The 24,539-nt window shown below is 44.3% G+C and overlaps 1 protein-coding gene across 1 annotated transcript; it reads left to right on the forward strand.

Annotated features, from left to right (window-relative positions):
* Window position 1: 1 nt before the first annotated feature.
* UNK (unk zinc finger) lies at window positions 2–24,172 on the forward strand (the record flags this gene model as incomplete). Its single annotated transcript, XM_033518799.1, has 16 exons — window positions 2–198; window positions 1,647–1,823; window positions 2,266–2,396; window positions 2,528–2,663; window positions 4,740–4,857; window positions 5,798–5,882; window positions 7,676–7,818; window positions 9,058–9,105; window positions 9,979–10,179; window positions 14,288–14,356; window positions 14,999–15,173; window positions 16,306–16,407; window positions 17,922–18,110; window positions 20,824–21,005; window positions 21,523–21,780; window positions 22,155–24,172. Coding segments are annotated over 16 exons (2,367 nt in total), but the record flags the coding sequence as incomplete, so codon positions are not given.
* Window positions 24,173–24,539: the final 367 nt, after the last annotated feature.

Consider the following 24,539-nt stretch of genomic DNA (forward strand, 5'->3'; position numbering starts at 1 on the left):
GTTCCGCACGGAGCAGTGCCCGCTCTTTGTGCAGCACAAGTGCACTCAGCACCGGCCCTACACCTGCTTCCACTGGCACTTTGTCAACCAGCGCCGGCGCAGGTCCATCCGCCGCCGCGACGGGACCTTCAACTACAGCCCTGACATTTACTGCACCAAGTATGACGAGACCACGGGAATCTGCCCGGAAGGAGATGAGTGAGTAAAGGCTGCACCCTGCTTTTCAGGCATTAGGCTTTTGGGATCAGGCCAGGTGATGATTCCTGCTGGTTCTTGCAGAGATGAGGCAAGTCAGCAGTAAAGCAGCTTTGTCACATACGTAACATGAGACCAGATGTAAAATCTGGAATAGCAGCCTGTGTGCTCCAGGCCTGCTGTAGTGGCAGTACTGAGGGTGACTTAGATGGGAATTCAGCTCTTGGGAACTCACTGTGCTCTCAAGCTTTAGCATCTTCAGCAAAGCTGAGGTGGGAAAAACAGCTCAATGAGACCAATGAGTTCGGAAACACTCTGTCCTCTAAGTCCCTGACTCTCAGCTCTTGTTCACTAGCAGGATAATTTAGTTTTTCACAGATTGAGGAAAGAGCAGGACCTTTGTCCTCCAATCTGCCCTCTGAGTTTTAAACTCATATCAGTTTAATTTGTCTTTCTGAGCTTTTAAAAAGCCAGTAGAGAATTGAGAGGTACCCAGAATAAGGCAACATGAGGAAGAGTTTGGGTTTTTTGAGTGTTCTCCCCCAATGACTGCAGTAGGTTTAACTGGGGCAAAACCACAAATTTTTCTGCTGTGTGTGTGGCAGACCCCAGGAATTAAGGGGTTAACCTGATAATATAACTTTAGCCATGTGACTGATATGGGATAAGTAGTGTAGCCAAACTGTGGTCAAAAATGGAGAGTGTTTTCTAGAGAGATGCTGTGTAAAGATGGAATTTCAATTCCCTTTTCTGGTGCCAGTATCAACATACAAAAATGCTATTTATTGGCAAAACTTTTTTATTTTTTATCTCGATTAAATAAAGTTTCTGTGAATACAGCAGAATGGAATAGTCCCTCAGGCCTGAGGCTTCAGTTTCAATACTTTCTTCATTGCTAGAAGAGATCTGGAAGGAACTGGAATTGGGATGTTTGGGGGCTTTGGCTTCTAGATTGCTTGTTGATACATGGCTCAAACTCAGTGAATGAAAACTGTTGTCATCTAGGAACCTTTTCCCATTTATATTTTTACCTTGATGCTGCAATATCTGAACTTTGCCCTTTCCATCTTGTTATATTTCTGTTTTTATTTCTCAATGTAGATTGTTTTTCTGCCTAAAAGAGGAAACAAAACGAGTTAAAATGGTAGTTTTGTAGTTGTCCTTTCTTGTCCTGTGTCCTTGCTCTTTTCCAGATTCCTGGCAGCCACTTGTCAATAAGGTGCTGCTGGATTAATAATCCAGTTTTCTTTAAGGGAGGGAAACTATCAAATCCTTTGTAGTGACAGGTTTGGGGGTTCTCTGAAGTGTTGGAAGGCACAGCAAAAGAGAAGGGGAGGAATTAGCAAAGATGGTGTCAACTGCAGCATCTTCTCTCAGCAAAGCGTCTGGTAGTTGAATCCCTCATCTGTGTGACAAAACCTTGTCTGTTCCTCCCCTCCTTCCTTCCTCAGGTGTCCCTTCTTGCATAGAACTACTGGAGACACAGAGAGGAGGTATCACTTGCGCTACTACAAAACTGGAATCTGCATCCATGAGACAGACTCCAAGGGAAACTGCACCAAGAACGGAGTCCACTGCGCCTTTGCTCATGGGCCCCATGACCTGCGCTCACCCGTGTATGACATCAGGTCAGTAGAGCTTGGGGCTCCTGAGAAAAGGGTAATTTCTGTACCCAAATGACAAAGGAGATGATGGAAAAGGTAATTTCTGTACCCAAGTGAAAAGTGAGATGATTGAAGGACAGTACTGCTTCAGCCTGAAATGAAGCGATGGCGAGATGTCCCTTCCTAATAAGGCAAATGTAAAAAACCTCCAGGGAGGGTTCTCAAAACAGGGGAAGGGATCACACTTTGGAATCTGATGGAGGGGGTCAAAACAGTGCATCTGGAATTCCCAGGGAATGAAGACTTATTTTTATTGCAGTTGCTGTTCAGCTAAAGATGTTCTGACAAAACATGCATGGCTGAAATGCACCCACTTAGCAAATGCTCCAGTATGTCAGTTTTTATACACATTTATCTGACTCTTCCTCTGCTCAGTCTGTTTGTTCATTTAACTCTGTCCCTGAAGAGAGCTTCAGGCGATGGAAGCTTTACAGAATGGTCAGACAACATCTGAAGGAGGCATTGAGGGTCAGTCTGCGGTCGCTGCCAGCCATGCCATGATAGAGAAAATACTCAGTGAGGAGCCAAGGTGGCAAGGTGAGTGTCACTGAGGGTCTGTTGGGCTGGCAAAGTTTGTCTCTATGGAGTGCCTGCTCCTGCCCAGAACTTTTCTGTAGTAAATATGGGCTGTGGTCATCTCTCTTGACTCATTGGGATTTTTTTTGCAGATACAACATATGTGTTGGGAAATTACAAGACAGAGCAGTGTAAGAAACCCCCCCGGCTCTGTCGCCAGGGTTATGCCTGTCCCTACTACCACAATAGCAAAGACAGAAGACGAAGTCCAAGAAAACACAAATACAGGTACTGTGGTCCTGCATATTGTACTTCCCAGCTGAGTGGTGCAGTGCATTGGAAATCTGTGGTGCAGGAGGCAGGATTTTGACCACTAGATAGTTGTTTCTAGTGTATCTCCAAGCCATGTACTGAGAGGTATGATGGACTGTTATTTATTCCTAGCAGAAAGATAACAAACTAAACAAGAAGTTTTCCTGTATATAGTAACCAATACTCTAATTAATGGATTGTTAAGTCATGTTACAACTCTGGTTTTATAGCAAAGAGAACCTGTGTTTGGCTTTCCCTTTACCACATAAACCTCTCCTTTAGAAAGCAGTGCAGGGAAGAGAAGACAAAAGAAAGTTTTAATCCCCATCTAGAAACAAACTCACACAACAGTGTGTTCATGGTAAAGGATTCAGAATCATCAGGCTGCTTGTTGTGTATGCCTGCTGATGGGGATCATGAGGAGGGCCTGTGGCTGGACATGCATTCTTAACCAGCTGCTAAAGGCTCTGCTTTTGAGGCACTGGGGTGTTCTGTCACTCAGCTGTCGCTGGATTTTTCAGTATGCTGTGTCTCCCTGAACGCATTTCATCCAAATTATAGGCCCTCATTTCCTCCGACACAACAGAGCTTTTGTTGTGGTCTCAGTGGGGCTTTTCCTTCGTTCCTTTTTGAAAAACATAGGAGCAGACCAGAAAGCCAGGAGAGAAAATACCAGGGATGTTCTCGCTTCTCTTCCCCACCCCCAGCATTCACAGAAATTTTTGAATTGGCATTGAAATTCCATATTTAAAAAAACAAAACAGGCAGCAATCAAAGTAATGTTGATGCTTTAAGGAGAAATAAAACCACGAGGGCAGTCTTTAGGCAGCAGCTATGTGCTTTTTGCCCCTCTTTGGGCCCTTTGGGAAGGGAAGAGTTGAAAGCTGCTCTGCTGCTCTCTACTCACTGCTGTGTTTTCCCCACCCCACCTGATGTGGCTGTGCTGGTGCTGCTATCTGCTTCCCTCTGCTGTTGTTTGAGGGAATGGTTAAGAGCATAAAGAGGAGGGGAAGTAGGTCACAGCAAAAATTTAGATCTGGGAAAAGGAACTGTTCCTGGCTGGGAGAAAGAAAACGGACTTGCCTTTTCCCCAGTGACCTGACTCAGCCTCTTTTCCACATGGCCACATTATAAACCTGGAAACATACTTCTGTAAGGGTATTATGTGTTTTAGGATTAGCCAATTAACTTCTTAGCTTTCTATGAAGGTGCAGTTCCAAAACAGAAACCAGACCCAGCGTCTCTGACACTAATCACATCAGCTGCTAATATTGTTATGCTGGTTCAAGTTGTATTTTGTTTCAAATTGAGAATTAAGCCATATTTTTTTCATTGGGAAATTGGAAGGAGGGGGAGAAGATGCAATAGCAGCTGGGTGGGGGCTGTGGAAGCAGCAGCCAAGCAGATTGTACAGCTGAGGGTGGGCAGCCAAACCTGGCCCCAACTGAGGAACTGTAACATCATGGAATGGTGTGGGTTGGAAGGGACCTTAAAGCTCATCTTGTTCCACCCCCTGCCATGTGTAGAGACACCTTCCATTATCTCAGGTTGCTCCAAGCCCCATCCAGCCTGGCTTTAAACAGTTTCAGGGATCCAGGGGCAGCCACAGCTTCTCTGGACAACCTGTGAACACTGTCACAGAGAGGAATTTCTCCCTTGTATTCAATCTAAACCTATTCTCTTTCCATTTATCCCCTTGTCCTGGGACTCCAGGCCCTTGTTCAAAATCTCTCTCCAGCTCTCCTGGAGCCCCTTTAGGCCCTGGAAGGGGCTCTGAGGTCTCCCTGGAGCCTTCTCTTCTTCAGGCTGAACACCCCCAGTGCTCCCAGCCTGGCTCCAGAGCAGAGGGACCCTCAGAGCACCTTTTTGGCTCTCTCTGGATTTGCTTCAGCAGGTCCACATCCTTGTGATGTTGGGGGACCCAGAGCTGGATGCAGTCCTCCAGGAGTGGATCAGAGAGGGAGAATCACTTCCCTCCAGCTGCCCAAAGCTGCCAAAGCTCAGAGCACATCCCTGAGTCTTATGCCTTCTCCTGCTGCCTTATTTCCACAGATCTTCACCGTGTCCCAGTGTGAAACACGGGGATGAGTGGGGAGATCCCAGCAAGTGTGAAAATGGAGACTCCTGCCAGTACTGCCACACTCGCACAGAACAGCAGTTCCACCCAGAGGTACAGTAACCTCCTCACTCCACTTCAGAAAGGCAGAAGCATTCCAGTCTTACAAAGTAAATTACTGTGCCAGGTGGGAGAGGATGTGGGCTGCTTGTAGTGTGGTCCTGGGGTACAGAGAAGCTGCATGTTGGGAGTAAGCTGCAATTCAGCTGCTTGACAGAATAGACTGTATGGGAGGAGGTAAGAAAAGTGGGGAAAAACTCATGTATAGGAGCAGTCTCAGGTATGGGGGTCCTTTGGAAAGCATGATGTGGGTCTGCATGTGAGCAAAAGGCATCTGTTTCCTTGACTAAGAGTTTGTGGTTCATGTTGATGGCACTAAACACCACCAAGCTCTTAGCTGTGAGCATGCCCAGAGCATTCCAATATCCTTACAGAAAGTGTAATTAAGACCTTCTCGTAGTCTGCTTCATGTTACAGTGTTGAAAAGCTTTGTGGGGCCCGTATCTGCACAGTAACCATTGTCACCGCCTGTCAAACTGGGGGGAAAGGGAATAACCCATTTGCTACAGTCCTTGTCAATGGTTTGTTATTTTCCTTGCAAACACGTGCCTGCAACTTTCTGTGCTGTCATCTGTCAGCTGCTTCCTACCTTTTGCCATTTGTAATGTCCATGGAGCTTCCAGTGAGTCTGAGGGACTTCATGGCAGATGGTGACCTTTGGGTGAGCTGGTGTGTGGTGGGTTGGTCTCTGGGTGAGCTCTAGCTGTCATGGGCATATTTTGGTGTTTCCAAAACTGTAGTGGGTTTTCCTCTCTTTGAAACAAAGCACTGAAATGGTCACCCTGAGCTCTGCTGGCCTTTGCATCTCTTACCTGTGTCCCTACCTTGCTGTCAAATTTCTTCATAGTACTTGTGTACCTGGTGGTCACTGTTATTTTCTGTTCATTTCTGTTTGGTTTTTTTGTTTTGTTTTGTTTTTTTTCCCCATCCTTAGATCTACAAATCCACCAAATGCAATGATATGCAGCAGTCTGGCAGCTGTCCCCGAGGACCCTTCTGTGCCTTTGCACACGTAGAACGTACGTGCACTACTTTCTCATCTTTCCTGGATGTTTGAGCTGTGGAAAACTTCTGACCAAGAGAGTTCAAATGTAGAGCTGCAAAACCAGAGCTTCTGTGAAGGGTTAAACTTTGATTTCTATAAAACTGTGCTGGTGTGGGAGGTGTTGGCAGAGCTGGAGGCAGTAGGTGGCCTGTAGGACTCAGCCTTTAGCTCTCACTGCACTGTCTCTTGAAGGATCTCCCTCTGTTCCCTCTCACCTGCTCAGTTCTCTGGGTGTCAGTTCAGGAGGATGGAAGTGGAGAAAGCTGCTTCTTTTCTGTACATGGATGAGCTGTACCTAGCTAAATTGCCAAGGGTCCTATCTTAAAAAGCTGCAGTTAAAATTGCTGATTGTAGATAACTTATTGATCCATTAAAAAGAATGCTGTTTTACTCTTCATGAAGTTTTACTTAAGTTTAAGTCAGGTTGGAAAAGAAAAATATGCAGCTTTTTTTTATTTACTGCTTTATCTCAAATCCTCTTTTCTCAATAGCTCCCTGACTTACAGGGCATTATTTCAATCCTCACTTTAATCAACTATAAACTAGTGATGCAGTTTTGGTTGTGGAAGTTCGGCATGTAGGTGGTCCTAACATTCATAAATAATGGTTAGTTACTGTCCTAGGGCTCCTCCTCAGTTGCTGCCCTGCAGTCTCACTGCTGAACTTGCAACAATTAGAGCAGGTTACTCACTAGATTTGTTCTGATACTGACTCACTGCATGGCCTTGAAAAAATCTCTTTGTTATTTGATTATCCTTTGTAAATGAGGGAATTAGTAATTGCTGCCTTTGACAAGGAATGGGGAGAGTAAATTCCCTACAGGTTATGCAGTTCCTTTTATAGGAAGCCTTGTTGACAAGCAGTAATTATAGCTGGAGCTGTGGGCTGTAATGGCCCAAAACACAGCAGTGCAACTACACAGTGGGATCCAGCAAGCTTTAGGAAATGAAATCTTGATAAAGGAACAGTGTTTAGCAAACTTCCTTGGGTATAACATAGTATTTTTGTTTAGGAATGCCTTATTCCTAATGAGATTATTACACTTGACATTATATGGTATTACTTAGAGTAACATTCTGTGGCACTTAGGCCATTCCAATTTGGTTTTTTTTGTGCTGTCTTACAGATTTGTATTTTTTAGTCCTTCCTACAAGATCAACAAGGACAGGCCTAATGCCATTAAAATAACAGGACTCCATTTATTATATCTGCTCTTAACCTGAGTTTTACTGATTAATAGCAAGAAATCAGCATTTTGAGGATATTGAAATATAGATGTAGTGTCAGTTCTATAGTTTTTGTGAAGATGCTGAGTGTTAGATGTAAATCCTACAAATCTACAGCATCTCTACCTTCCAAACCAATGCCACTTTTTTTGGTAATGATTTGTACTGAGCACAGATGGAAACTTTAACTCCCTCAGCTAATTATAATGCACCCATCAACTTCGTGCCAAGCAAAGAAGGAAACTCTGCTTAGTTCAAGGGAGCTGAATGAATAACACACAATTCATCCAGGGAAGATAATTTTGGAGCAGCATTAATGAGCTAAAGAGCAGCACAGTGTGTATGTGATGACAGTAAAAACGTGAGGAATATTAGATAAGCAAATAAGCCAAATAAGGTTTCTTCTTACTTCTATATTTATAAGGTGCTTGTGGAGCTTTTTCCTCTCAGGAATATCTGAATATTCTTGTTCCTAAATGTCTCATCCTCCATGGCAATTGCCCAGCTTTGAGTGGTGTTCCCTGTGCTTTGTCTCCCGCAGAGCCCGCGCTCAGTGAAGATTTACAGCAATCCTCGGCCGTGTCCAGCCCCACCCAGACAGCAGCAGTGATGTACATGCCCTCAGCAGCTGGGGACTCTGTTCCAGTCAGCCCTTCCAGTCCACATGCCCCAGACCTTAGCAATGTATGTAGTAGCTCTGTGGAGAAGCCTTGTCCATATTGTGCAAATCTGTGTTTCTCAGAGTCACTGTTCTTCCTTCCAAGAAAAGTATCCAAAAGCCCAGAGGATATGAAATTTTTCTTTTAATTCTCAGCTCCACATGTTTTAGAGGGATCTGGTTTTTTGGAACATACATTCAGTGGCTTTAGTATTGTCCTCTCACCTATAAAAATTCCAGGCCTTCCTTTCTGTGCAGGGTTTGTTGATGTACTTTCAGGAAAGTGGAATACATCCGCACATGAAGTCCAACTCCTTCCTGTCTGGAGGTACATATTGGCCTTAGCTTCCAAGACCTATAATTAAAGGCTGTGAGCCAGCAGCCTCTAAAGTACATAACTACAATTGAGTTTGTTTACATATGTTATCTCAGAGCCTTAGCCTGTGCATATTGTGTGTTGCATTATAGGATATCCTTGGTTCCCTCCCTCTTGTGCTTCTGGAGATAGTTAAACTCTGGGATATGTTTCAGTAATGCCCCAGATTGTTGGTAGTTAGTTCTCCATACAAGAGAGGAGATGTCTAAGGTCTGAACAGATATTCAGAATCAGATTAGAAACCCATGGAATGCTAGACTACATTTTTACTTAGCTTTTTCTTTTTTTTTCTGTTAAGTCTTTCTTGTTTGTACTGCACTTGATAAGGTGTGTAACCTTTTCAAATGGTTGGCTGAGATTTTGAGAAGGTGCAATGACATGAATTTAACTCATTTGAAACTGGTCAGACTGAGGTGAACACATCTAGGACCTCTGCTTTATTTTATTCCCTCTCTTTGAAAAGAGAAGCTGTGTTTATAGTTCACAGTTGTCCTGAATTGGATTGCAGGTAGAATTCCAAACAGATCTTGAAAAGTCTGGACATAATATTGTCTCTTACTAGGTAACACTGGAAAGCAATCTTACCAAGGTATGGTTTAAATTCTCTGAAAGTGCAGGGCAGTTGAAGATATCTCCTACTTTTAGGCTGTTTAGGTCTTCTCTGTCTCAAGCTCTTAGTCTTTTAAACAGTCTTTCCTAATCCTTGGATATGTGCCAAATGGCAACACATGTCTGTCTATGACTTCATCACTCCACAGGGCATCTGCATGTAGCTTGCAAACAAATATGGTTTTGCTGGTGATCATTTTACATGATGAATTAATCAGAGAAAAGGTCCCTGTAGCAGCCAGCCTCACGTGGCCTGTTCTGTTTTGTATTTGTACTGTAGGTGTGGAATAAATCAGGAACTCTGCCAACTAGCCCCACCTCCACCACAGTGAGTAGTTATCTTTGCGACTGTAGGGAAGCGTGGACAGCAGAATGTCTGTATAAAAATAAAATAAAAACATTGTAGGCTGCTCCTTTTTTTTTTTTTTTTTTTCCTAATGCCAGCCCAGACTGTGCCACATTTGAATCTGTGATTGTCTGAAGCAGAGTTGTGCTTGCCAGTGGAGGCAAATAATTTCTTGTCCCAGAGAAATGGGATATTTGCGTTCATCCAGGCAGACACATTCTTTAAAACTCAATTTCCTTTGCTGCTGTCTGTGGCTTCATCTACAGTGCAAAACTAGCCTTGTTGCATGTGATTGTGATCCCTGGTATTAGTCCAAAGAATGGAAGTGTTGGAAATCATTGGGTTTTTTTAATGCAGCTCTTGATACCTGACTTGTGTCTGCACTAAACCTTAGAGATTTCCAACTAGAAAGCAAAAAATACAGTAGTACATATAGTTCAGATATGCCTGATTGTTGTGACTGCCACAGCACCTTTCCAGGTTCCACACCACCACCCAGAGTCAGACAGGACCCACTGTAGCCTAAGGAAAGAGAGAAGTGTTATGGTCATCTTGGGAAGCTGATCAGTCACCTCTGAGGCCTCAGCAAGAATAAATGTCAATAGAGCTGTAGGTTAGATTTTACAAGACTTCACTCCAAAGTAACAACAGAAAAACCATAATTGTGGGACTGTGTAAATTCAGTGGAGCTTTTTCCTGTGTTTTTAATGAGTGTTTACTGGAAGCTTGTATGGTTGTGTTGGCTGTCAGTGTAATCAATTTACAGTGACGTGATTGAGCACTTCCATGGATGCCTCTCTTTGAGTGGTTCCTGCTGTCTGGCTGTACTTTCCTGACACTTGTTCCCTCTGTTAGATTCTTTGTAGGAACAGCAGTCTTGGAAGCCCATCTAATATATGTGGGTCTCCTCCTGGTGCCATTGGGAAGCCCCACAGCTTGGAGACCATTGGTTTTCCTCCAGACTCAGTCACAGCAGCCGGCAGCTACAAGAAAGCACCGGGGTTTGAGCGAGAAGATCAGGTGGGGGCCGAGTATTTGAAGAGTTTCAAATGCCAGGTTAGTGGGGAATATTGGCTGGAAGAGTTGGGGGGATGAGAAAGAATGAGAAATTGCCCAGTCTAACTTGAATGGGGTTTTGTTTCTGATGGAATGAAAGTGGAAAAGCACTGGTCTTATATGAGCAGTTTCTGGATCTCTGCTCTTGCTTTCAGCTTCCCTTCCAGCCTCTTTCATCTCACATCTGGTCTTGTCTCCCTTGCTGCCATCACACACCCAATTTGTAGAAGTTGAGCTCCTGCTTGTTTTCCTAATCCTTCTCAACTTGTGTCGTGTGTTGACCCTGGGTAGCTTCCTACATCACTTCTTGCTCTTTATTTTTCCATATTTAGGTCCTTGCCAAGAGTTGCTGTGTCTTTTGCTGTATTATCCCATGGAAACTCATCCTTCCTTCTGTCTTCCCTCTCCAAACTCTTACCTTGATCTCCATGACTTGGTTTCTCTTCTGTTCACCATTCCTCTGGTGTATTAAAGATGTCATGTTAATTTTCTCTTGCTTCTGTGGCTGTATCCTGTGGCTTCTGTGTTAAATTAGAATTTCTCATTCTTATTTGAAGAACCCTCTGAATATTACCCAACCCACATCTCTTAATGACATTCCCTCTTATCCCTTTTGGATATCCCACTCTTGCCTTGCTGTTTCCTCAGTCTGCTTCCTGGTGTCATGCCTAATTCATGCTGCTCCCTAGGTCTGGAACAGTCTCTTCAGCTCTTTTGCCACATGTGAGCTTTTCCACAGTCAGCTTCTTGCTGTGAATTTCCTTTCTTGATGTTACAATTAATAGTTTCTCTCCACCACCCCTTCCAACCTGAGCCCAACCCAGAGCTTGGGTTTTTATTTCAGATTTTATTCCTCACTGAGTTTGTAACTTTATCTTGATTTAGAGGGAGGGGGAATAGCTACTTTTATGAGGAGGTGCCTGTAAAAGTATCTCCTACAAGTTCTTTTGTCCAAGAGTATAAAAAGGGATAAGAATACCAGGTCTGTGTTGCCTGAGAAGGGAGGACGAGGAGTGCTGCTTTCAGCCTGACCATGTTTTAACTTTGGTCTGTGACATTAAAGAAGTCAGTCTTAATGAGCCTGCACTGCTGTGAGAAAACTGTGGAAATATCCTGTCCAGACAAGGTCTTGCATAAAGTAGTTGATTTTAGAAGCAGACTCCATGGGTTTTATTTATTTTTATGGCTTTGGGAAAATATGGCCAAGCTTTGCAGTAGGGCCAGTCTTGAGCACTGTTTAGTCTAATTAAAATGATGGAGTGACAAATCCAGATTAAGCTATATGCATGTGTGCTCTCTTATCAATGCTCCCTTTGTCTGCCTTAAGGGGGATGTGCCTTAGGAAACTGCAAATTGATGCAACACGTCTTTGGGGGTAAAGAGCAGAGCATGCTGTGATCCTGGCACTTCTTGCAGGCACAGCAGCTTGTAACAGTTGTTTAGAAACAAAAGGAAAAACATGTCCTCGTTCTCTGTGGCCTCTGCTGCAAAGGAGGAGTGAACCCAGAGCTGAAGGACTGAGAGAACCCCTGTCTGCTGCCAGCAGAGGCAGGGTGCCAAGGAGGCCCTGCTTTGGAGAAAATGGGCAGCAAGCCTAAGCCAAGGAGAAAGGGGATGGAGCATGAATAGGACTTGTAAAAGGAAGGCCAGATGATGAGCATTTGTATCTGAAGTCAGATCTGTGCTACAAAGATACTGTATTCACTTAACTGCTTAATTATGTGGCTTTAATTAAGCAAAACCTATGTTAAATAGGAATAAATAGCTATTATTAAGGTATAGACAGAAGGTAATCACAGTTGCCTTATGTTAGGCTTCTACAGACAAAATTAGGTGTCTCATAAGTGTCCTGATTTAATTTTACTTTAATATATAATTACTTACTTTTTAAATTCTACTGTAATTCCCTTTAACTGCAGTGGGCACCAGAGATTCCCAAATATCCTATAAATGAGACCAATAATGAGGCATTTAACTTTGTCAGCTCCTGTATGAAAACGTCAGAGGAGACACTCTGGCTCAGTTCTGCTATGGGCTTGTCATTTTGTAGAATTGGTACAAATAGTTTCTATCTTATTAGAATGAAAAATGCACCTTCTGAATAGATTCCACATAGCTTATGGTAAAGCTGAGCCAGCAGTTAAAGCTAAAAATACTTTTCCCAAGTCCCAAAAGATTTAGCAAGCTGGAAAAATGCTGGCTGCACTGGAAGGACTTGAATGCCACGACCAGGAGGTGTTCCCAAGTCTTGACACACAGCACAGTAGGTTTGTTCCATGCTGGTCAGAAAACATTTAGTTTCACTCATAATTTATGTCCCTTGTTCTCTTCCCTGACTGCAGCAGGGAGAGCTGGAGAATTTCAGCCTGTCTTTTGAATGTCTGTCTCTATGTGTGCCCTTTCTAATGTTATTCAGAGTTAAAGGAGACTGGCTTAGTGATGGCATTTTGTTTGCTCTATTTTTCCCTTGTGTTGTGGGAATTCCAGGCAGTGGGAATTGGGGCTAGCTTGGAAATATGTTCACTTTTCTCCTCCTTAAAGAAAAAAAAAGCACTTCCAGTAAGACTTGACTGCAGCAGAGCCAGCTCCCCACGTTGGCAGGAAGCCTCTCAGTGGGGGCACGGCTGTGTGTGTGCCCTCCCCTCCGCTGCTGACGTCTGAGACAGCACATTCTGTGTTCAGATGAGTGTCAAACAGGGCAGGGCTGGGCTGGATAATGCAGCAGGAGCATTATCAGACACACACAGGGCCACTCAGCACAGCTCTCACTCACAAAGGAGAGCGAGCCCATCATCGCTCCTGTGCTGGGAGCATGTTCAGGGATGTGGGAGAGAGCAGTCCCTGCTGCAGAAGGATCTTTGTGTTCATCTCCCAGCTGCCTGTCTGCCAGGCTTTGACCTCTCCATCTGCCCATGGGCATAGAGCTGAGCAGAGAAAATTATTTAAAACCAAGGGAAGAATTCTTCTGCTGCTCTTTTGCCTGTCTGGTTACATCACCCCTCTCCAGCATTAATTTATCTTTGTCATGAGACTGTTGAGGCCAAGAAGTCAAATGGTATCACTTCAACTTGGGGTGGTGCCTCATGTGCTGCTGTTGCACACTGTGCCTCAGTTTCCTGCAGAGATGGTGCTGGATTTGGGATAAAAATTGTTTTATGGCTGGAATGTCTGTGTTTCACTCTGGGGGAGGTTGGAGAGTGAGTAAACAAGCAGGGCTGACTCCCAGCACTTTTTTGCTGCCTCTGTGTGCCCAGAGGGTGGGATTGATCTCCCTGTGCCATGTCACAGCACAGGAGGAAGGGAGCAAGGCCTGCAGACAGACTGTTACACTCTGACAGGCTCCTGAAGCCACTTCCCAGCAGAACTGACTGATGTTGTAAAGCAAGAGAGTTTTTATCCATTAAGGATATAATGCTGGAAGGACCTTAAGCTGAATTTTTAGCCTGGATAGTGGGATTCTAAATGTATATTGGCATTCATGCAGTTTTGCAGTTCCAAACAGCCCTGGCCTCACTTATGTTTTCTTCCTTTGAGCTCTTATGTTAATGGATGAAGGGAGGATTTTTTATGAAGTTAGTTTGATAATGTTACTTTGAAAATGGGTTAGTTATCACTGTGTTTTACTTTGCAATCCTAGCTGGGAGCTGGAAAAGTTTGAGGGAAAACATAATCTACAGGCTTTTATTTTCCCCAAACTGAAAAATATTTGCATAATTTAACAATGCAGTGTGCCTCCCATCATTTCTGGCCCTTTCTGGGTGTTAGATGCTAGTAGGGCTGATGAGTTAGTTATAGCAAGGCAAAATAATTTGGTTTTGATGATGTGCTTTGTGCTAGCAGGAGTCTTACAGCAACATTAAAGGCAAATGTCACTGTGACAAGTCTCTGCATAACTTCAGGGATGATGTCTTGGTATACAGAAAGCAAATTACTTGGAATTTTTTCAGTTTGCTGTGCCTTTCCTCTCTCCAAATTCTCCAGTGCCTTGAGCAGCCCAAGAGAGGAGTGGACTGTGTTTCCCATGGCTTCTCCAAAGCCAGCAGCCAGTCATTTTTAATTTTGTTAAATAATCCTTCTGCTTACCTTTTGTTTTGTTTCTTTACTGCAGCAAGCAAAAATGAAGTCCCACTCCCTGGAACACAGGAGCCAGGAGCAACCTTTGTTACAGCCCAAACAGGTATGGAGCTGCTGGCAGGGCTCAGGGCTTCCAGCACCACAGAGAAATCTGTGGATCCAGACAGCTCTGCAGGGAGTAAATAACAGTCCAGACACCATTAGGGATGCTCAGCTGGAGGGATTACTTTATGAAGATGGGATGATTTGCTGGAGGTGTTATTTGTGAGTAGTTAGACTTGAGTGAATTCAGGGTAGATTCATAGGGCTGGACTGTGCAGGAGAGAGTCTTCAAATTACAGAAAATTGAGCTGGAATGGATCTCTGGAGTCATCTAAGTTCAAGGATTTGGCAAAGGGAATTTAATATCAGGTTCTAAGTCGTGTGCTGAACTAAGGCTGAGTGAGTGATTGTGTGGCCCATGGCTGTGATTGCATGCAACCTGTGGGTCACAGGAGTTAATTCTGGGGCAGCCTGAAAGATGTTTAGAATACTGGGGCAGGGCTGGGACGACATGGAATGGAGAACAGTCAACAGAAATTAAAGAAAAGCTGTTAATCTCTCCCCACCCCCAGCCCCGTGGTAGCAATAGCCATCTGTCAGGTTGGAAGCAGGCAGGAAACAGGTTTGCTGCTGGCATTTGGCTCGTTCCTGCACGTTACTGAAGGGGTTGTTCTATAAAGATGTTTTATTTCTCTTGTTTCAGGACATCCTGGGCATTCTCCCAGTGGGGAGCCCACTGACATCCAGCATCTCCTCTAGTATCACCTCCAGTCTGGCTGCAACCCCCCCGAGCCCCGCTGGCACCAGCAGCATTCCAGGCATGAATGCCAATGCCCTTCCCTTCTATCCAACCAGTGACACCGTTGAGTCTGTCATAGGTAACTGCCTTTTTCACTTATGAAAATAGGGCTTCCTCAGCCATGGATCACCAGCTATGAGACTTGGAATAACGTGGGTGTTCCAGTGACCTCCAGTTTTCTGTGTCTGTCAGTGCTGGCAGATTCCTGAAGCTTGTTCTGTGACTGTGACACATCTGATGTTTCCTGCGGGTCATTTTGGATGAAATTCATCCACAGGACCAACTGAAGGCCTCTGAGCCACTCACTCAGAATGTCACATGCTGTAAAAGGGCCTTAGTTTTAGCTTTGTCAAAGTGACAAAGAGGTCTTGGACTAGGCAGCAAATCACAGGGGCATTTTCCACAGTTACAACCCCTCAGGTCTAAGTGACAGTTTCATAGCCAGAGCTACCACCAGGTAGATTGTAAGGACTTTGCCCTTTGTAGAGTGTAGGACAGAGGTTGTAAGAGAGAGGAAAACAGGAGAGTCCAGAGAGTGGAGTCACTCTTAGATAGGCACAGGCTTTTTGGTCACCTGTTTTTCTTCTTCCTTTTTTTCTTTTTTTTCCTTTTTTTAATTAAATATAACGTTTCTGAGGTGATCTCACTAATTTGTTAAAAATAATAATAGAAATGAGTGGGCATGTGTGGGTTGGAATTATATTGATCATCATTAGTGATGAGGCATGTTCAAATAGATATAACAGTTTCAGGCATTAATAAGCTTTATTTTACCCAGTATGTGAACCTCAGAGATATTTTTCAAGTGTTCCCTTCTCGTGGTTTTTCTTTTCCAAGTGGCTTTTCAGGAAAGCAGGGACAAAGCACAAACCAGACCTAGACATGCCATAAGCCAGTGTTCCTGTATATAAGGGACAGACTTAAAAGAACAGTTTGGGGAAGACTTATGGGATCTGCTGTTAATTCATCAGATTTTTGTTCTCATATACCATTTGGGAGTACTTTAAGACAAAAAGAAACAGGTCAGGTTAAACAACCTGAACTGAAAAGCTTCCCATGACACTTCTGCCAAACCATCTGAGAACAGGATGGAGAATAGGGCCCTGAGAGGTAGCAAGCACAGGCTCCTCTGCATGTAGGCTCTTTGGGCCATCCTATCTCTTGAAGTTGTTGGTCCTTTATAACATAATTGGTACCTCTGTGTCTGGCAGAGTCTGCCTTGGATGACCTGGACCTGAATGAATTCGGAGTGGCTGCCCTGGAGAAGACATTTGACAGCAGCACAGTGCCCCACACGAGTGGCATCATGATAGGTACATGAAAGCAACAGAGCTTTCTTTATCTTCTGCCAAGCAGTGTTGCCCAGTCACCTCAGTGGAGCCAGCCCAACCAAGCCCTAAAACCAGTCCCAAAATTACATTGGTTAAAACAGCAGTTACAACAAACTCTGGCAACCCTTGAGCATCTTTAAAGTGAGAGCTTGCCCTTACTGACTAGAAGAGTTGAGTTGTTTCCATTGGGCCCAGGTGTCTTGGGGATGTTTCTTGAGACTGAATGGGACTTGCCTGATTTTTTTTCCTTTTTTTTTTTTCCTCCTTTTTTTTCCCCTTTTTTCTTTTTTTTTCTTTTTTTTTTTTCTTTTTCTTTTTTTGAGTGTGTAAGTGGACTCTAGAAGGCATCTGATACATTTCAAATCAGGCCAAAGTATAACAATTTGCATCTTAAGCAGAAAACTCTCCCTAGTTGTAACAGGAAACTCACTGACCTGGTAATGCCATCCATCTGTCAGAGTGTCATCATGGTCTGCTGATGTGGTTCCTGGAATGTCTGTCTCATTTTGATACATGGAGGTAGGCTAAGGCCTCCTCTACCTGTCTCTGATGGGTGTCCAGTGAAAAAAGAAACGTCTCCTAACGTTTTTGGAAGTGGTTGTAGTTTCTGGCTACCCTTGCTGTGCAAAGCAGGTGTTTGAACAGGAGCTAACTCCAGCTGTCTGAAGGTTTCCAAGGGAACTGCACTGCCTGGAGTTTTATTGAGGTAGAAAGGGACCTGTGGAAAGAATATCACTCCATTTTCCTGCCAAAAATTAGAGCCTATTGGAGGTTTACTGTCCCTGTCTGCTGCCAGCCCTGCTGTTGCTGCTCCCCACCTGCAGTGCCTTAGGGATCCTCCCCTTCTCCCTCTCTTCACATCAGACCTGGGTGTTACCTGGTGACCTTCTAAGGACAGACATTGCTGAGGAGAGAGCAGGGCTGAGATCTCCCTAAATCTGTGAGTGGCAGGCAGAACTTCTGGTGTAAGGGAGGTTGATGGCTTTTGTGGTTAGGCTTTTGTTTATTTGGCTTTTTTATTAGTGATAGATCCAGGCACTCAGGTATGTGTAACTACAGCTAGTCACTGGTTTTTAGTGGTTGAGATCATGAGACCACCCAGCATGGTGGTCTTCTCACTACAGGTTGTTTGCAATTATTAAAGGCAGACGTTTTAGAAGTGAATTTTTCATGATGAAGTATTTCACCAGATACCAAATTCATCTTCTCTAGATTGACAAGGACTGAGCTCTGCTCAGAAAACCTTTTGTTCCTTTGGCCACTGAAAGAGTAATCCATTGAATTGTGGAGGGTTTTAACCTGCGTGGGTCATGGGATGGCAGCTTCAGTGCTTCTCTTAAAGGCTGAGAGGGGAATGAAACCTCAGGAAAAGTGGAGGGAATCCCGAGGGGCTCAGGGAGGAGAAAGGGAACCTGACACCTCCTGCTCTGAACTCCTGCCTGTGCCCACACCTCATGGTCATACATAGCCATCCTCTCTGTGTGTTCTTTGTCCAGGTGGGAGTTTGCTGCAAAGTTCTGCTCCTGTAAATATCCCCGGCTCCCTTGGAAGCTCTGCCTCCTTTCACTCCGCCTCTCCTTCTCCACCGGTCAGCCTCTCATCGCATTTCCTCCATCAGCCCCAGGGACACTTAAGCCAGTCAGAAAACACGTTCCTGGGCACATCAGCTTCTCATGGATCATTAGGTAAATGCAGTGTGTGTGTCCCATGTACATGCCTGTCTGTGCCATGTAAGTATTTTCTTTTCAGTCGGCTTTAATTTCAATGTGTTACTTCACTGCTGCCATGTATCTCTTCTTCCCATGAGAGCAGCAATGGGACTAGAAGCTGTTTTACCAAAAGTCAGCTAATACCTCATGAACAAGGGAGAAATTCCCTCTAGTTCCCTGGTTTCTGGGCTGAGAAAAAGGGACTTATAGGTTAATTGTCTTGCTCTGATGATGCCTTTTGGGGAAAGGAGCTCTGCCTCTTCCAGCCAGCGGTGCTTTGCTGAGACTTCATATAAAACTCAGAGCTGGGTGCTTATCTTGGCTTAGTTTAGGTAGGGATTGCAGTTTGCCCTTGGGACTGCTTGTGGGTCAGAGTGGCTTCTGGGAGCTCTAGAGCAGACCTGGGCCACTGTTTGACACTGCACCAGTTCTGCAGTGTGGACTTCCCAAAATGACAGTGTTCCAGTTTTGTCCCCTTTGCTCCTTCCTTCCCTTCCTCAAGGGTCCTTTTCCTGCATGAGGGACTGAAGGAAGAGAAATTACTTTGGAGCTTCAGCTGTATCAGGAAAAACAGGGAATTTAGCAGACAAATCTATTTTTATTATCAAGACACAGGATTACCTTGAGAAATAAAACTGTTTGGCCTCCAGGCTACAGGGACACCAGTTCTGCTCATTTCTGTGCATAACAGTAAATATTAATTCTCTCTATTGATGCTAGACATAAATGCCTCTTAAAATCTGAGATACACTTTAATCTTTAATATTCAGCTTAACCTAATAAAATGATTACATGCTTGTGTAAGCTATTTCTGCATGCACTTATCTGTGTAACTCCATCCCTTGTTTGCACAGCCCAAGCCCATGCTTCCATGCTTGCCATTGCTGCTTGTTTGGCTTTAACAGCTTTTACAATTAACTGTAATAAAAGACATCAGAAGCCATCTTTGCTCTTAATTAGGTTGAGGCTGGCTGTTCATCCCAGTTTTTGTAAGGAAAGGAAAAATTGCTGTTTCAGAAGAAATGAGTTATGTTTATCTTGACTGTGTATTTATACAAATAAAAAGTTGCAAGAAATTCACAAATGCATTAAAATAATTTATTTATAAAAGATATTTTTCCATGAACACAACAGATCCTTTGCTGGGATTTTGAAAAGATATTTAAATAGTTTCTTAGCAGTTGGCAATCATCTGTTCCATTTAACTTAGTGAATGCACATAACATGTTAAGTGTGTAGCTAATCACTTATTTGTATTGAAATTGAGTTAAAATACCTAGTTTTGGGCTGGTTTCCACTGTGCTAGGTGCGAAATATGCAGAGGTTTTCCTGCCCAAAGGGGCTTGATACTTCTAATGTGAAATGAGAACAGCAGCTGGGAAGAGGGAGTTTAAATTGAAAGATCAGTTTGGTCAGCACTGTGGCAGAATTTGTGGCTTGCCAGCATCCTGCTTAATGCTGGATTCCCATTCAAGAAAATTGAGGTTTAAAAAAACAAAATGTGAGTTGGGATTCCATTAAAACTTCTTGCTTTCAACTGAGCACTCTTCAGAGCAGCTGAAATGGATCTGTGGTAAGTGGCCTGAGCAGGCAAAGATCCTTTGCTGCTCTGCTGAATGAGTTAATGTGCCTAAACCCTTGGTGAAGACAAGTTACTATTTTTCAGCTGTATATTTTGTAACTATTTGTGTCTTGGCTGGGAAGTCAGTGCTGCTGGGATAGACCTCAGTGAGAGGGCTGTTGGCTCCAGGGGTCACTTGCAGGACAGTTTAGCTGCTGTGAGATCAGAATTATCAATTGCAGCTCAATTTAACACCACTGCATGAAAATGACTCCCACATCAAACTGGAGCAAATTGTGTGGGTAAGAGTCCACACTCTGTCTCATTTTTACCTTTTCCTACTAGCTTTCCCCTGGATGTGCAAACATTGGACTCTGGAAAAATAGCCACTTTTGTCTACAACTGATATTCTACTCCTTTGTCTCCTAAGCCTTGAATTTCTTCCTGAAAAGAGAGTTTATTTGAACAAACTAAAATAGAGAAATGGCTAATTCATTTTCTCTGATGCTGCTCACTAGCTTAGTGCTAGAGCTCTGCAGGGGATGAAGCACATACAGATACTATTGTCTCTACTTGTTTATAAACAGGATTTTCCACTTTTGTTCCTTGTGTATAGAAACAGTAATGACTTGGAGCATTTTTGTGTCACTCTTTGGAAGTGAGGCTCCTTTTCTAAGCCCCACGCTGAGGAGACAAAAGCAGAAGTTTCTCAGGGTGTAGGGTGGGAGGAAGCACCACCTGGGCTCTGTGAACCAACTCTGGTGGCTATGCTGCCCTGAAAAGTGGGGATGTAGAAGCAGGTCAGGGGTTCTCCTGAAAGAAGGGGCATTCAGGCTGACAGTCAGCTCTGCTGTAAAAGTGATGCTTCTAAAAACAGCCTGATTCAAGAGTTGCCTCCACTCAGTGTCATGGTTCCTTCCTCCATCACTAAAGATGAGGCCTAAGTGTGAAATTTCCCTATAAAGTCCCTCTGTGATGGACTCTGGGGTCATGGGGATGAAACTGATTCCTAAATGAACTTTGTATCCTATTTACACATTTTTGAATCCTGGATTTCACAGGTTAGGGAGAAAATGGGGAAATTGCCAGCACCTGTGACATAACCCTCTCTATTTCCCTGTGAAACAGGTTTAAATGGGATGAACAGCAGCATATGGGAACACTTTGCTTCGGGGAGTTTTTCGCCCAGTACCTCACCTGCATTTCTGTCAGGTCCAGGTGCTGCGGAGATGGCACGGCTACGACAAGAACTGGACGAAGCCAACGGCACAATAAAGCAGTGGGAAGAGTCTTGGAAACAAGCCAAGCAGGTACTTGGGCAAATCATGGGATTAGGGAGTGTAAAGGAGTAGGGGGTGTCAGCCTTTCAGCAGGCTCTTTATGGACATGGAGGTGATGGACAGAGCTGTGGGTTTTACAGGTTCTCAGCATTCTTTCCTCTCCCTTGTAAATCACCAAATCACTGGGCCTGGTGTGTTCAGGTGTGTTCAGGTGCTGGAAGTGCAAGGCCAGATGTCAGGACAGGCACCCTGAGGTGTTTGACAGTCTCTCAGAGCTTTGATCCATGATAATTTGTCAGTTTGAAAGTTCATCCCCTGAACACTGTGAGCCAGATGAGTAGAGCCACGGCCCAAGCAGATGGGTTATGTGGAATGAGCAGTGCCTTGAAGTAAAGCTCCAAACGTGTTTCAGAATTTGGGAACAGGGCAGATGGGTCAGAACTGGTGTGAGGAGTGTATGGAAATGGATAGTTTTGCCTGGGTTTCTCTTTGGAGGTAGACCAAGTTTTCAGACTGCTTCTTTTACCCCATTTGTTGGAACTTGCAGGCTTGTGATGCTTGGAAAAAGGAGGCAGAGGAGGCAAATGATCGCGCCAACACAGCTAACATGGAATGTGAACTGGCCCGGGAGCAGAGGGAAGCCTTGGAGCTGCAAGTGAAGAAACTGCAGGAGGAGCTGGAGAGGATCCACACCGGCCAGGACCCGCAGTTCCTGCGCTCCTTCTCTGACCTGGAGACGCTCTCGCTCTCGTCACTCTACACCCTGCAGAAACAGCTGCGGGCAAACCTGGAGAAAGTGGACAAGGTGAGTGCCAGGGCCTGGCAGGGCAGGGCTCTGCCCTCTGTGCTCCTACGGGTCACAGCTTTTTCCCTTTTCTTTAGTAGACCCAGAAATCAGAAGCCTATCAGAGCACTTCCAGGTAGATGTAATCAAGGTGAGCTCTAGCTCACAAGGAAATAACTCCATCTTCTTTGTACCTAAAGTACAGAATTTAAATCAGTCAAAGCCACTCTGTTGATCCTGAAGGTCCTGAAAGGCATCACACTGTGCTGCTTTACTTTTGCTTCAGGCCATGAACAGGGTAGACAGCTGCACGTGCTCCCTGCCCTTCCCCAAGCCGCTGAGCCCTTTGCTGTGTGTGTGACACTGACGCTGTGCCCTGTCCCCCTCTCTTGCAGGCGGTATTTCAGATGCAGTCAGTGAAATGCCTTAAGTGTCAGGAGGAGAACCGGGTGGTGTTACCGTGCCAACACGCGGTGCTGTGCGAGACGTGCGCTGAGGAGGGCGAGTGCCCCATCTGCCACCCCAACAGGCCCCACTCCCTGCAGTCGTGACCTCCCGAGGACACTCCTGATCATATCCTATAGAACTTTTTAACTTTATACATACGTACATATATATGTATGTGTATATATATATATGTATATATGTGTGCGGTTGGGTGTGGCTGTGCACGTGTAGGGACGTGCACACACACACGCACATGCACACATGAAAACAGAAAATTAGTTGCAGAGCACTTTTTAATATTTTACATCCCGTATCTAAACTGCCCCTCACCCGTGCCCCACTAATTCTAACTCTTGATGAACTTTGAGAGCTGTTTTTAATACAGATCAAAGGGCCATTTGCAAAGAGTCTGTGTTTCTCCTCTTTTCTATTTAGGTGATAACAAATTTTTGACTATTTCCAGAAGGACTTAGAGTGGGCAAGAGGGGCTTCCATGTGCTTTCCAGAGGAAGAGTTGAGATCACAGGGAGGATCGAGGTGGATTGAAATGACTTGCTCATGCCTTCGGTCCCCCTGCTCTTTCACTGACCCAGCTTGGTTAAAGCCGTCCTCCCTGATGGGAGCTCTGCCAGGCTCCTGCCTGGAGGGCCTCACACTGCCCATCTCTGAATGTGCAGGAACTTTGTCTGTCATTTAATCAGCAAAGTTCACTTTTTAAATTTTTTTACGCTCTTTGTATATTTGTATGAAAAGAAGAAAAGAGGGAAAAAAAAATATTTATATTGGACCTAGAGCAAGCCAAGCCCCAAAATTCAGTGACCAATGTTCACTTCTGATGCAGCCAACATGTTCCAAGTCTGAGCAGCCTTAGAAGTATTGCCCTTGGGTGAGCCAAAGCCCTTTATGAAGGAAATTTGGATGCAGAGGTTAGTTCTCTCTGGGCACCCCTTTGTCTGGTGGCTGTCCAGAGACTTTTTACTGTTTCAGAGCAGATTAGTTTTGTTTTAGCCACAGGGACCTGACTCGTAGTCACTGCTGAGGTGCATGAACCAATTCCAGATAGGCTGAGGACATTTTTGTTGCCTGTATCAGCAGCTCAAGGGGGGTTTGTGGATTGCTGGCTCCAGAGATCCTTGTGCTGGAGATGTGTGGTGACAGAAATAGTCCAGCAGGACAGAGAAATGCCACCAGCTCAGACCTGCCCAGCAGCTGAGCTTTCCTGTGACTTTCCCTACCAGCATGTCCATTGGATTTTTACATCAGGTGGATTGCAGTAACCTGCTGGGATCTCAACCAAAAGGCCACTCAGTTGACTAAACATTTTTATTTTGCACAGGGATGGTCCTGTGCTGCCCCTCCCTGACCTGGAAAAGCACTGGAACCTCCAGCTGCCCACTATTGTAGGAAAACTGAATTTTTACCAGAGCCTCTCAGAAAGCTTCATATTTAATACAAACACATAATTAGGTTTGCTTCCATAATTCCACCTTTCCTCTCCATGGAAGGGGTTAATATGCATTCCCAGATGATCTCTTAAGTGCAGCTCTGTGTAGTTCTTTTTTATGTTTTCCCATTAACTTGTTTTTGGGTTTTTTGGTAAAAATGCTTTTTTTCCATGTGTATTTTATTGTAACTAGCATCAGGTTTTTTAATTTTTTTTAATGGAGAGACACTGTTGAGTGACTATTGTGGCTATGTTGTTTGGTTATAGCCTTTGAATGTCTGTGCCATGGGGCAGCACATCTGCCTTGGTCTGATCTTAAGGAAAGACCTTTTATTAAAATACGTGAACATTTCTCTTTTTTTTAGGAAAAATAAAAAATAAAAAAAAAAAAATTAAAGTGGGGGGGAGGAGGAGGAAAAAGCCCAATTAAGAAAAAAAAAAAAATACTAAAAAGTTTTTTTTGTAACTAACTTAAATCATAGGAAATAAACTCTTGAATCAGGTCTTTAATATTTATAAGCAGCAGAGCTGATCAGCCCGTTTTTGGCTATGGTTTGTAACACTTTTTATGAGCATGGGGGTTTCTCTGCTCCTCCCTGGGGGCTGCTCAGGGGTGATGCTGCCTTTTGCCCACCCTCTTTTTCCAGATCTGTCCAGCACCAGCTCCGTGACTCCACCAGGGAATCCCTCCACCCTGGGCTGTCTCTGTGGGACTTCCAGTCACGGGGTGATGCAGGACTTGGGGGGTTAAGGGGAAAGAGCTGTTTGCCCCCAGTTTCCCTGGGGTACAAGGAAAAATTCCTGGCCAGAGAAAATGTGTTTTTCCCTTTTGAGTAAAACAGTTTCTCTGTTTTAAAACTTATACTGAAGGACCAAAGAATTCAGAATT

Source organism: Parus major, chromosome 18 (genome assembly GCF_001522545.3).
Source record: "Parus major isolate Abel chromosome 18, Parus_major1.1, whole genome shotgun sequence".
Taxonomy (NCBI): Eukaryota; Metazoa; Chordata; class Aves; order Passeriformes; family Paridae; genus Parus; species Parus major.